We start from the raw sequence: 12,710 nt of genomic DNA, 5'->3' as shown, positions 1-12,710 counted from the left end.
ATTTCTGGAACAAAAATTTTGCTTGAAATTGTGAATAGTATTTAAAAAAAAAACGTTTTCAAAAATCGAATTATTGATAATGCAAAGTTATTTGAAAAATGTTATTAGGTTCGGAGAAAATTTAGATTTTTTTTATCGAAGGAGCACGTATTTTTGCGTTTATTTTTTGTACAATTTTTATAGAATTATTGATATTTTAAATTCCAAAAATAATTTGAAAAAAAAATTCACTTTAAAATAAAATTCTTCGGTAGAAAATATTTTATTATTGTATTTTTAATAAATACATTCTATTTAAAAAAAATTATTATTTAATTAATTAAATTTTCTGGTTCGGATATTTTATAATTCGGCAACTGTATGTCAGGAATTTTATATTATTTGAAAATTTTCAAATCCGGTAATATGACATGAACTGTTTGAAAATTTTATTTTGCGAGAATTTCATTATTTAGAAATTTTATTCGTTTTGAATTTTATTCTTCGGAAATTTCACAGCTTCAGGAATTTTATTTTTTGGAATTTTTAAGTCATCCCGTCTACATTTGGGAATTTTCTAGTTTCGGTAGTTTTACAGTGTTGGATATTTAATAAATTCGGCAATTTTGTATTTTGAATATTTCCTTTTCAGGATATTTCCCAGTGTCAAGAATTTTATTGATCCGAATTTTTGAGTCGCCCCTTAAAGTAACAACAATTGTTTATTTTATTTTTTGTAATAATTTCTAATTTTTTCTTGTAATTTTTTTAATTTTATTTACTTATATTATTATCTAGTTTTTTTTCAGCATAAATAATATTGTACACACGACACTAGTGATGCAACTGTTTTGAAAACGATTATGAAAATATGATTACACTCGTTTCCAGGATTCCTTATCAACATTGGCCTCATACTTCTTTCCCTTGAAAAACTTCCTCTCCGAAAATTCACGCGGTGTGTCAAGTACTTTGTAATAATTATAGCATGTCGTTCATGTCGACCGGGGTGTCGGTGTTTGTGTCTGGAAGAGTGCGGGGGTGTGGGAATACCCAATGGGAAGCCTGCCAAAAATTTTGGCCCCTGAAGATCATTAGAAATGTTGCGTGGAGGGGATGGTACCATATAGCGCCGCGACTCCCAGCGTTGGTCTTAGTTACTCCACGACTCGACAAGATCGCACAAAAAGTCTCTCTCATTTCAATTTTACCACACACTACACCACCACCACAAAAATGCCGGTACGTTCTGATCATTTCAAAATTTTGAATTTCGCGCGCGAAAAGTCAATCACAATTATCACAGTGGACGCTTTTGCGATTGAATCGTAATTTGTGAATGTGCAACGTTTGTTTACATCTGTGACTTTTTTAATTTTTCCAACTTTTTTTTAAATACTATTTCAAAGGTTTTGGAAAATATTCGCAAATTATAATTTTGTGTTTAAGTTGAGCAAAAAGTGACTCGTAAGTTTAAAATATTGCTCGCGAGGTCGGTTTCGAAATCGCAGTAACATTATGACTTATTTATATCTGAACGTAAACAAATTCAGTCTTTCGAAACTTTAAATATTATTTTAAAAATAAGATTAGATATAACAATATAAAAAACTTATTACATGAAAATTGCTAAAAATTACTAACAATCTGAAGAAATTCTATTTCTGTCTATCTTTGAATCTCACCCCCATTCCGGAAGTCTCGGAATGACATCAGGCTCATTTCCGTTTCACTAATGGCTGATCCAAAATAAAAAATTTGAATAGAGACCAAAATAAAAATTTGTTTTGGAAATAAAAGTTTTTCAACATCAATATTACACACTTCTTTCCTTTATATTTTATAAACAGATTTCTCAAGCTATTTTGAGTTCATTCAAATAAACGAGGGAGAAAATTAGCAGATCGTTAGGCCTATTTCTGCTTTGAAAATAAATTTTTTTTTAAACCCATTTTCATAATTTCGACTGATCGTCTATTGATAGGACAAATTCTTCAACAAAGTGCAATTTCTCCCGATGCAATTTATCCCCAATTTATCAGCGTTTACCAAAAACCTTTCGAAATTTAAATTGTTTAAAATTTTGAACATATTTTGTAAAAAAGCATTGCCCTTTTATCCTCAAATTAAAACAATATTTATTTTATGCTATTTAAATTTTAGGTTCATTTATTTTTAAGGTTATATAAATCTAATTTTCCTAATATTCCTGAGACAATTTAAAAATATTTTTGAAGATTTTGAATATGTCAAATCAAAATTTTAACAAAAAAGTTAATTTTAAACCAAATAACTGAATTGTTCACCGAAAAGGGTAAATTCTCAATAAAATATGTAATGCATAATTAATATGTAAACCAAAAATTATTTTAATTTTAATTAAAAAAACATTTTTAAACATTTTTTAACTTTCTAGAAAACAGTTCAGTTTTTAAACCGGAAATATGAATGTCTAAAACTGTGGAATTCATCCGTAATAAATAAATGTTTAACAAAATAGTTAAATCATCAACCAAAAAAGATTAATTTTGAACCAGTTACATTTTTAACCAAACAAGATTTAATGTTTTTCAAAATAGACGAATTTTCTAAAAAACTATTTTTTCTAACCGAAAACATGATTTTAAAAAAATCATTTTTTACAAAATAGTTTAATTTTCAACTAAATTGATGAAATTCTTACCTAGAAGATTAATTTTTTTTTAAAAAACAAAAAATAAGAATTTTCAACGAATTTTAATGATTATGATAATTTTTTGGAAATCTTTCAAAGTTTTAGAATACTTCTATCACTTCCAAATTGTTTTTGACAATTTTGTCAACATTTTAAATATTCTTTTTAAATTAATTTTCTAAAATAAAAAATCATTCGATATTTTCTCCTAAATCTTAAGATTTTTTTTATTTTGTTTGAAAACTTTCAAAATCATAAAAAAGCTTCAGAATTTTATTTCGAAATCTTAAACAATCTGCATTGTTTTAAATTTTTTTAAATCTTTTTAAGTTTAAAATTAATTTTGATATTTTTTCAAATATTCTAAATATTTTTTTTTAATTATCTGAATTTTTCCTAAAACCTTGTCTAAATCTATCAAAATTAAAAAATGGCCTTAAAATATCGTAGATTTTTTGTTGAAATTTTTAGAAATCTTTTGACATTTTTAAAAATATTTTTTAGATTTTCTTTAAAAATTAATTTTTCAAAGTAAAAAATGATTTGACATTTTCCCAGGAGTCTTAGAAAAAATTTATTCTCTTTAAACCTTTAAGGCATTTTTTCTAAAATATTAAGCTTAATATTCATTTTTAAAAATGAGAAGTCATTTAAAAGTCTCCCATGTATCTCAAGAAAAAAATTGTATTTTCTTGAATATCTTTTGAAATATTTCAATGATTTTTTTTTTAATTTTGTTAAAACCCTCCAAAATTAGAAAATTTGTTTTTGAAGCTACTAGATTATTTTTCGAAATATGTTGAAATCAAAACTTATAATGATTATTTTTAAACAAAACCTAAATAATTAAAACTTTCGCGAAAAATCTTATTGTTTATACCCGCAATTTGTTAGCTGCCGGAATTGTTGCCTTTATTATTAAAAAATCATTTACAATTCAAATTTTCCCTTTGAGAAATAAAAATTTCGAATTAAAATTCTCATTTCAAAATTTTGAATTAAAAAATTCCAAGAAATTCAATAGAACAAACTGAAAATAGCCACTAAAAGTTAAATTCATGCAAACCAGTCAGTTTTTTTAACAAAATGTATTCATTATCTTGTGGCACCAAACGAAAATAAGTAAATAAAAATAAATAATGAATCTAACTTTATTAATTGCTAAGCCATTATTCCTGCTAATGAATTAAATTAAAAGGAATGTCTTATCATCAGAGATACAGTTAGATCAATCAGTGTAGATATCATTCCACAATCCGTGAAAATAGAAATTAACACTATCAATCAAGTTAACTCTTAAAATAACAATGAACACTTAACGTCATTTCTGACTAGATGGAAAATAAATTATTACAATTTTAAAATTAATTTTTTCAGTATAAATTTAATTTTTAAAAAATTAATTAAAACTAAAATTAATTACTTTTCTTTTATTTATGTCCTTAATTAACAATTATCCACTGTAGGTTGCATTATCCACTATAAAAAAATTCCCCTTTAGCAATATTTGAAGAACAATGGTCAGGAATTGAGTTAAAGTTTTTTGTGGGTCGATTAGTGAGACTTTTTTGAAAAATTAAATTGACTTTGGGGTAAAGCCGTGAATGTAAGTTGCGCAAGGATCTCTGTTGAGTATTGGCAGCTGCATGAAATAAATGTTTCATTTCCCGAAATATCCTGGGACTAAGTGAGGTTGTTTGTGTGTGAGTATCCGTGAAGCGTGTAATGTCCGAAGAGAATATAGCGTTGAATATAGAAATCGCTTCGCGCTAAACGTTTTGGTTATTTCTGCTATAAATAATAATTTATCGTCGACAGGACGATGCCAGATTCAACTTGCGTCACTCAGACCCTGGCATAAGACGATAATAACGTCAAATTATTAGCAAATTTTAATCCATGCAAAATTAGCGCTGTCAACGATCATTTAATTCTGGATGTCTTCATCCAAAACTTATGAATCAATTTGCAAAGAAATTAAATAAGAAATCTTGTATAATTCAAAAGTTTTTGGGTGGGTAAAAAAAACAGTTCTGGAATTAAAAAATATTTAAAAAGTACAATTAGTTTGAAATCTATAGATATAAATTAATTTTTTAAAATATTATTTTTCAATATAAACACAGTAGTCTAAATTTTGATGTTTTGGTCAACAAATTTTTCCGAAAAAATATCCAAATTTGGCTATGATCTTGAGTGCCTCTTTTTTATTGATTTTTTGTTAGCTTTTATTTTATAAATATCTTATAAATGTATGGATCGTTGTAAATAATCTTATGACAATATTGGAACTAATTTTTAATTAAAATAATATTTTCTTACCTGCGTCAGATTTTTCTAAATGTAATTTTTGTAAATTACTCATTGTATTTAGTAATTGGCATACCATATGTCAAATTTTTATAAATAAATGTAAAACAAGTCAAAACAAATTATTTTCTCCTTAAAAATGTGTTTAATTTGTTTATTAAATAATTCACAATAACATTAATATAAAAATGGATAATTCTATATTATACAGTTTTGCTACATTCATTTTCAAGTAATTGATAAAATAAAAACAACAACAAAATTAATACAAAATACAAAACTCAAATAGGAGACCTCTAAATCATATCCAATTTTGATTTTTTCTTGTTGAAAATTTCGTAAATAAAAATGATAAAAATGAGGCCAATGTACGTGTTCAGATTCGAAAATAATTTTTTTGTACTTCATAAAAAATTTCTTGCTTACAAGTTTTTTAATTATCTAAAATAAAACTTTTTACATTCGTGTGTATCAAAAAAGTCTTTCCAATTTTTATTATTTTTATTTTTATTCATCATTTTCTCAGATATAACCCCTAGAAAGCCAAGAAACAAAAATTGAAAATAGAGTGAATTTGAAATTCCGATTTTGATATTTACTGAACTAATTTTTATAACTTGTAGTTGTAATTCGGTATTTACAATTTTCTGGTGTATTTCAATCCTAAAAAAGCCAAAACTAGGACAAAAATGGACTAAAACCAGGAATAGAAATTACAAAATATTTTCATTAAAAAAAAGGAAATATTTTGAAAGCAAAAAATTTGTTTGTATGCGCAATGTATTTAAAAAAATCTTATTTGAATTTGAAATAACAATAATTACAAAAATAAGTTCTTAATGCAAATCAAAATACAAGGATAAAATTTTTCTTACAAGAGCAATAATTTTCAAAAAAAACTACTATACACAAAAAAAACTTGCATGACAAATTTTTTCTATTATTATTGTTTCAAATTTAAACAATACTTTTTAAAATAAACTTTATTGAAAACCCATTTTGTAGTTTCTTAGTTTCGGGATTAATTTTTGTCGCTAAATTCATTATTTTTAAATTCGATAATAATATAACCTGTGTGCAATTTTATTTTTCGGGAATTTTCTAATTCAGGATTTTTACATTTTTTCAATATTATAATTTTTGGATATTCTATTTCCAATACTTTCTTTTTCTAGATTTTTCAGTTGTCCCAAAATTTTCAACAATTTAAAAATAAAAAATTGGGATGGCCTGTAATTTGAAATTTCCCGACAAAAGATAATTCCCGAAATAAATAATAATCGACATTATAAAATATCCAACACTATAAAATTGCACACAACAATTTCCCAATCATAAAATTTTACAATTCAAATAATTAGAAAATTGTTTTAATAATAAATTAACAATAAAATAATAAATAAAATGAAAAATATATTTATCATATAAAAGTATCTTATTTATTATTTTATTATTCAATAATTTTTCTTGTGTTCAGATTCAGGAATTTCCTTGTATTAGTAATTTTACAGTGCCAGATATTTTATAATATTGTTAATTTCACTTCGGGAATTTTGAATTTCCGACAGTTTTCTAATTTTGAGAACTTTCTTTTTTAAATCTATTCTTTTTCGAAAATTACCCATTATCGGAAATGTAATTTTGCAAAATTTTGTATTCGTCCAAAACAATATTCAATTTTACAACTTTTGCTTTTAAAAAATGGAAAAAAGAAATTTTTTAAATATTTGTCAAGAAAATAAGACATAAATTTAAAATGTTTTATCGAAGTAATTGGTAAAAGCTCAATATTTAAAAATATAAATTTATTTTTGACAGTTGTTTACAACGGAAGCCCAATCCCTGATCGCAACTCTATTTTTGAACTGGACATTTTTAAACTGTCGAGGTTTCACGCGTTTAACATGAATCGCGTCAAAGCGTGCGATTTATTAGATACTTCTTAAAAAAAACTGCTAAAACTTTTTGTCAATATGGACATTACAAATGCGAAAATAAATGATGGGAAATTGCTTTAATTTTCAGTCAAAAAATTATTATCACTAAATATTGATTCGAGAATATTTTCTCTAACTTTTTTATATGCACAGCATAAAAATTTATATAAAAAGTTAATAATTAAATTAAATTTTTAGGCTCGTAACAAGGAACAAGAAGCTGAGGTTTTGACCTGGATCCAGGATGTACTTGGCGAAAAATTGCCACCTGGAAACTATGAAGACATCCTTAAGGATGGAGTTATTCTTTGTCAACTTATTAACAAAATAGTCCCGGGATCAGTTAAGAAAATTCAAACTAAGGGCACAAACTTTCAACTCATGGAGAACGTTCAACGGTTAGATTTTTTTATTTATAAAATAAGGATTCAAACAAAATTTGAATAAAAATAATTAATTAATTTAAATTACAGATTCCAAGCGGCTATTAAAAACTATGGAGTACCACAGGAGGAGATTTTCCAAACAGCCGATCTTTTCGAAAGGCGAAACATCCCTCAAGTCACTCTCTGCCTTTACGCCCTTGGGAGGCTCGTAAGTATTTTTCCCGAACATTAACAAACATAATCACCAATTTTCTAAATATGCAATCAACTCCTGACCATAGTTCTTGTCCGATCTACTCCTGACCATAGTTCGAGTTCGACCTACTCCTGACCATACTTCGGCTCCAACCTACTCCTGACCATATTTCGAATATTAATCTTTCTGAAAATAAGTTTTAATTTATTTATGAATTTTAATTTGAATGCTGTTTTAACAGACGCAGAAGCATCCTGAGTACACTGGACCAAGACTCGGGCCCAAAATGGCAGAGGAGAACAAGAGGTTCGATTTTATTTTTATATCTGAATTATGAAATATTTTTATATTTGATCTGAAAATGAGAATTATTATTAATATTATTATTATTTTTAGGTCATTCACTGAAGATCAACTTCGTGCTAGTGAAGGTCAGTTGAATTTGCAGATGGGATTCAACAAAGGAGCAAGTCAATCTGGACATGGTGGTTTCGGGAATACTCGACACATGTAAAAAATTCAAAGATCAAAAGAATTTTTATATAAACATCGAAACATTAATTTCTGAACTTTCTGGTATCAAGATTTTCTGTCCGAAAATGAAGTCAAATAGAAAATATTTAAATAATATTTATTTTATACGTCAATTATATATTTATTTATGTAAAGAAATCTGTTTTGGACTACAAAGTTTGTTTAATAACTGAATTTTTCCTACAATGGGGAAAGCTTGATAATTTTATAATTTTACTATAGTTACTGCATAGCATTTCCTCCTCACAGAATAAAGTTCGACTAATTTAATATTTTATAAAAAAAGTTTAAAAGTTTAGTGGAAGTTTTGTTAAATTATTATGTATGGTTTAGTTTGCTTAATTAATTGAATAATAATTTCTTTTAACAGAAATATTTATGTATAGCATATATATTCTTTTTATATATGCGCTCATTGTGCGAAAATAAAGTAATTTTTTGAAAAAATTACGGACTTTTCTTTATTTATTTTTTTTCCATTGAATGTGAAGAATTAATGTTATGTCCACCCCAAATTGTAATCAGTAAAACTTACTGATCAGTAATTTTAAATAATCCAATTTTCTTGAATTTACATCTAAAAAATATCAGTTAACTATAAAAAATGGTGTACATTATTAATTAAAAAAAATAATTTTGAACAAAATAATTTAGTCTTCAACCACAAGGTTGAATTTTCAACAACAAAAGGTTAATTTTAAACCAGCAAAAAAAAACGAATTCTGCAAAAAAAATAATTAAAGTTTCAAATAAAAAAGATCAATTTTCAACTAACGATACATTTTCAACTGAAATGATGAATCTTGAACCAAAAATAATACATTATTATTAAAGCAGCTTAATTTTTCATTGGATAGTAAAATTTTCAACAAGAAATTAATTTTGCGACAAGAAGAATAATTTTCTACTAAAGACGACAAATATTTTAATTATTAATTAATTTTTAACGAAAAAAAGAACGGGTTTTCAACAAAATAATTGAATTGTCTACCAAAGAGATGAATCTTTAACTAACATAATCAATCTTCTACTAAAAAAGAAATTCAACGGGTAAACAAGTAGTGAATGTTTAATGAAAAAAGTGGAATTCTCGACCAAAAAATGTAATACCTAATTTTTGAACCAAAAAAGATTTCAATTTAATATTTATGAAAAATCGCAATTAAAAGTTTTTTAAACAGTTGAATTTAACACACACAAAGAGTTGAAAAATATTATTTTGCAACAGAAAATGGAAAACTTAAATTTCCACTTAAATAAATTGATTTTTGAACAAAAAAGTGTATTTTAAACTACAATGATGAAACTTACCGAAAAAGAATGAATTTTTAAAAAAGCAGTTCAAATTGCAATTACTCAGTTGAATTTTCAACAACAAATTAATTTTGCGCCAAGAAAAATAATTTTCTTCTAAAAAGGACGAATTTTAAGCAAAATACATAAATTTTCAACCAAATAATTGAATTTTCAATGAAGCCAACAGACAAGTTTAATAGCTAATATTTGAACCGAAAAAGATTTCAATTTTTAATAAAAAACATTTAATATTTCAAACAAAAATTCTAGTTTTTGATTCAAAAACCATTAATATTTAAACAAGAAATATTGTAATTTTAAATAAAAAAAAACAGTGGCCTTCAGTAATAAAAAAATACATTTTCAACAAAAGCTGAGTCCAAAAACCAAATAGTTGAGTTTCAAAAGATAAATTTTCAACCAAAAATAGAATAGTACAGATTTCAATTTTGTGTCTACGTGCACCAAAAAAATCCGGCTATGACTGCAAAATCAGTCACTTATATTGACTGAAAATCAATCACTTCTATTGCTTGAGAATTAGTCACTTCTATTGACTGAAAATTAGTCAATCCTATTGACTGTAAATCAGTCACTTCTATTGTTTGAAAATCAGTTACTTCTATTGACTAAAAATAAGTCACTTCTGCTGATTGAAAATCAGTCACATTTTGACTGATTTATATTTAGTATGCATAAGATTGAAGTAAATCAACATTTTTTATAAACAGAATAGCATATGAAAAAAAATTTCAACTTTCAGTTTTATTGTATGATTTACTTATTTTCACAGACTATTGCAAATATAAGTGAATATTGATACATTTTTATAAAGAAATATTGTGTCTCGAAATTTCCTTTTCAACTTTTACATTTCTCTCCTTTTAATCTTCATCTCCATTATTCATAATGTGGAGAGATTTGCACAATAAATTTTTTAAATTTTGCATTCCCTTTTATCTGTGTGCATAATTAAGATAATTTAAACAAAAGTGCTCAAAGTATTCAAATTCAAAGGCGTTACGTGGTTTTCTTTTCAATCTTGACTTGCTTTTAAAATTTAAATTCTCTTTGGATGTGGACACTCTTAAATATTCAAAACTTGTTCCTTCCTTTTTCTGATAAAAAATTATTACGTTAATCTTAATTGCTTGTTGTGTAATTTGAAATAAAAGATTTTCATTTATAAAAATCTTATTTGTTAATTTCTTGTCTATCCATTTTGGAGACACCCATTGTTTTATTTTTAATGAATTGCATCACCCAGATTTTTAAAAAAATATTGCTTATTTTGCTATAATTAATTAATTAATTTTTTGCATTAATTAAAAAAAGCACTTTCTGTAGAATTGGGCTATATAGACCCCTAAATATCTTCTTCTAAATTGTGTGACAAATTTGCGGTTCGTCTATTTTATCAAAAATAAAACAACGGATATATTTCAAAGTGAAATAATCCATTGAAAACGGAAATTGAAATAAAATAACCCATTTTTTGCAAAATGAGTTTAAAAGAACACCAATTTCTTTTTTTTTTATTCTGAAAAAATTCAGGGGACATTTTGCAAAAAATGACAATTGAATATTTCAAATATAAATCTGATTTTTGGAATTTTTTTTAATAATTAGAATTTGAGTCAATTTTGACAAATTCCAGACTATCTAATCTTTCATTTCAATTAATTTCTCATTAAATTATCTTTTTATGCTGAAAGGCGGGAAGAATGTAGAGAGGATCAGAGAAGCCATTCCATGAATGTGAAAAGAAAAACAAGTACAGTCTGTCCCGACAGTTTTGTCATGTTTCACTACGGAAGCTTTAATGAATTTCTCAAAATATATTATTACATCTAATTTTAATATTTCGAATTTTATCAGCGAGAATGAAAGATTTTCTAAATATTTAAAAAGATTTATTAACTATTGCTCTCCTTTCTCTTTTCCTTAACTGTATCATTATTTTACATCATTTTATGAAAAAAAAAATTATTTGTAGATTTGACAAAAATGTTAACATGTTAAAATTCAATAATTTTTAAAAATTTGCAAAATGTATTTCGCAGAAAAAACACTTTAAACATTTATTACCTGCGTCATTAATTTCAGAAAGAAGTAATTTTTCAAGCCTTACAACCTTACGAGGGGAAAGAATTGTTTAAATAATTGACAAAGAGCCTTAAAAAAATATTCCTCAACATTTTTAAATTTTGTAGTTATTTCCAGAAAATAATAAATTTTCACGATATACAGGGGAAAATTGTTTAAACAAATTGAAATTATTTAAATAATTGTCAAATCTGTTAAAAGAAAATCTCAAGATCATTTTAATTTTCAAATATAGTAAACAATATATATTGCTGTTGACATTCACAAACTGTATTATTTATCCTGAAAAATAATAAGAAAAGAAAATTTTTGAACAAATAATAATTGTTGAAACAATTAAAAATTAGTTAAAAACTACTTAAAAACTTGTCACTTATCGAATAAAAATAATTAAGATTGAAAAACAATTTATATACCTTCTTTAGAATGAATTTGACATGAAACTGATATTTCACATTTTATCGGGCATTTCCCGGGTACAATATCAGTGGCCTTAGAAGGTCAAAATTAAAAGTTATTGCGTGTTCTGAAGCCAAAAACAGTTTAATTCACCAATTTAAAAAAAAAATGGGAAAATCTTTGTTCCCGAAATAACACAAAAAGTGGGAGGGGGGCCTAAGAATAAAATCTGTTTGGTCTACCCTATAGCTACCATAAAAGCTTAACATTTGATAAAAAATTCAAATATAAATACTCTTTTTAAAGATTTTTATCCATACTGCTTTCTTTTTAAAATATTATTTTAATATTAATCACTATTACGTATAGAACGCGAATATATTATAATTTACTTTTGTATATTGTCGGCCATTCGAAGTGCAAGGTAACAAATGAATTTCATTATTTACTTCAGGAAAATAAATTTAATTTGACTTCCAAATCTCCTAAATCTGTAATTATTTTGTTTGTAAAGTAATATTTTCAAATTTAATTAATTCTTAACGAAATAGAGCAAGTTTAAACTAAATAGTAGAATTTTCAATCAAGGAGATTAATGTTCTGAAAAAATTACATTCACAACACGATACGTAATTTTTTAACAAATAAATGAATTTTTAAACTAAAAAAAAATCTTCTTTCAACACAAAATGAAATAGTTACATTTTTTTATTGAAAATATTAATTGTTAATAAAATACGAATTTTCTATAAACCGTTTATTTTTGTCAAATTGTTGAATTTTCAATCCAAAAAGACAAATTTTCTACAAAATAGTTGAATTTTAAACCGAAAAAATTAATTTTTTAGAAATTAGTACAAGAATCATCAATTTAAATCCTCAATTTAAACAAA

At 25.1% G+C, this 12,710-nt stretch overlaps 2 protein-coding genes across 2 annotated transcripts in view; one reads left to right on the top strand and one right to left on the bottom strand.

The window, feature by feature from the left end:
- LOC117171403 (muscle-specific protein 20-like) overlaps window positions 1-12,710 on the bottom strand; it is a 313,553-nt gene that overhangs the window by 290,169 nt on the left and 10,674 nt on the right. The gene's annotated exons all lie outside the window — the stretch shown is intronic.
- On the top strand, window positions 1,109-8,123 carry LOC117171404 (myophilin). The gene is made up of 5 exons (XM_033358683.1): window positions 1,109-1,221; window positions 7,099-7,298; window positions 7,374-7,494; window positions 7,724-7,788; window positions 7,879-8,123. The coding sequence occupies exons 1-5, from the start codon at window positions 1,216-1,218 to the stop codon at window positions 7,994-7,996; spliced, it is 510 nt and encodes a 169-aa protein (XP_033214574.1). The 5' UTR covers window positions 1,109-1,215; the 3' UTR covers window positions 7,997-8,123.

The sequence above is a fragment of the Belonocnema kinseyi genome, chromosome 4, assembly GCF_010883055.1.
Source record: "Belonocnema kinseyi isolate 2016_QV_RU_SX_M_011 chromosome 4, B_treatae_v1, whole genome shotgun sequence".
Taxonomy (NCBI): Eukaryota; Metazoa; Arthropoda; class Insecta; order Hymenoptera; family Cynipidae; genus Belonocnema; species Belonocnema kinseyi.
Note: the sequence above shows the minus strand (reverse complement) of the source record. Positions and strands in the feature narration are given on the sequence as shown.

Excerpts from the sequence above, each read along its gene's own strand:
- LOC117171404 (XM_033358683.1), top strand. Across the intron at positions 7,299-7,373 it reads CTCATGGAGAACGTTCAACG|ATTCCAAGCGGCTATTAAAA; the intron begins GTTAGATTTTTT and ends TTTAAATTACAG. Across the intron at positions 7,495-7,723 it reads TTTACGCCCTTGGGAGGCTC|ACGCAGAAGCATCCTGAGTA; the intron begins GTAAGTATTTTT and ends CTGTTTTAACAG.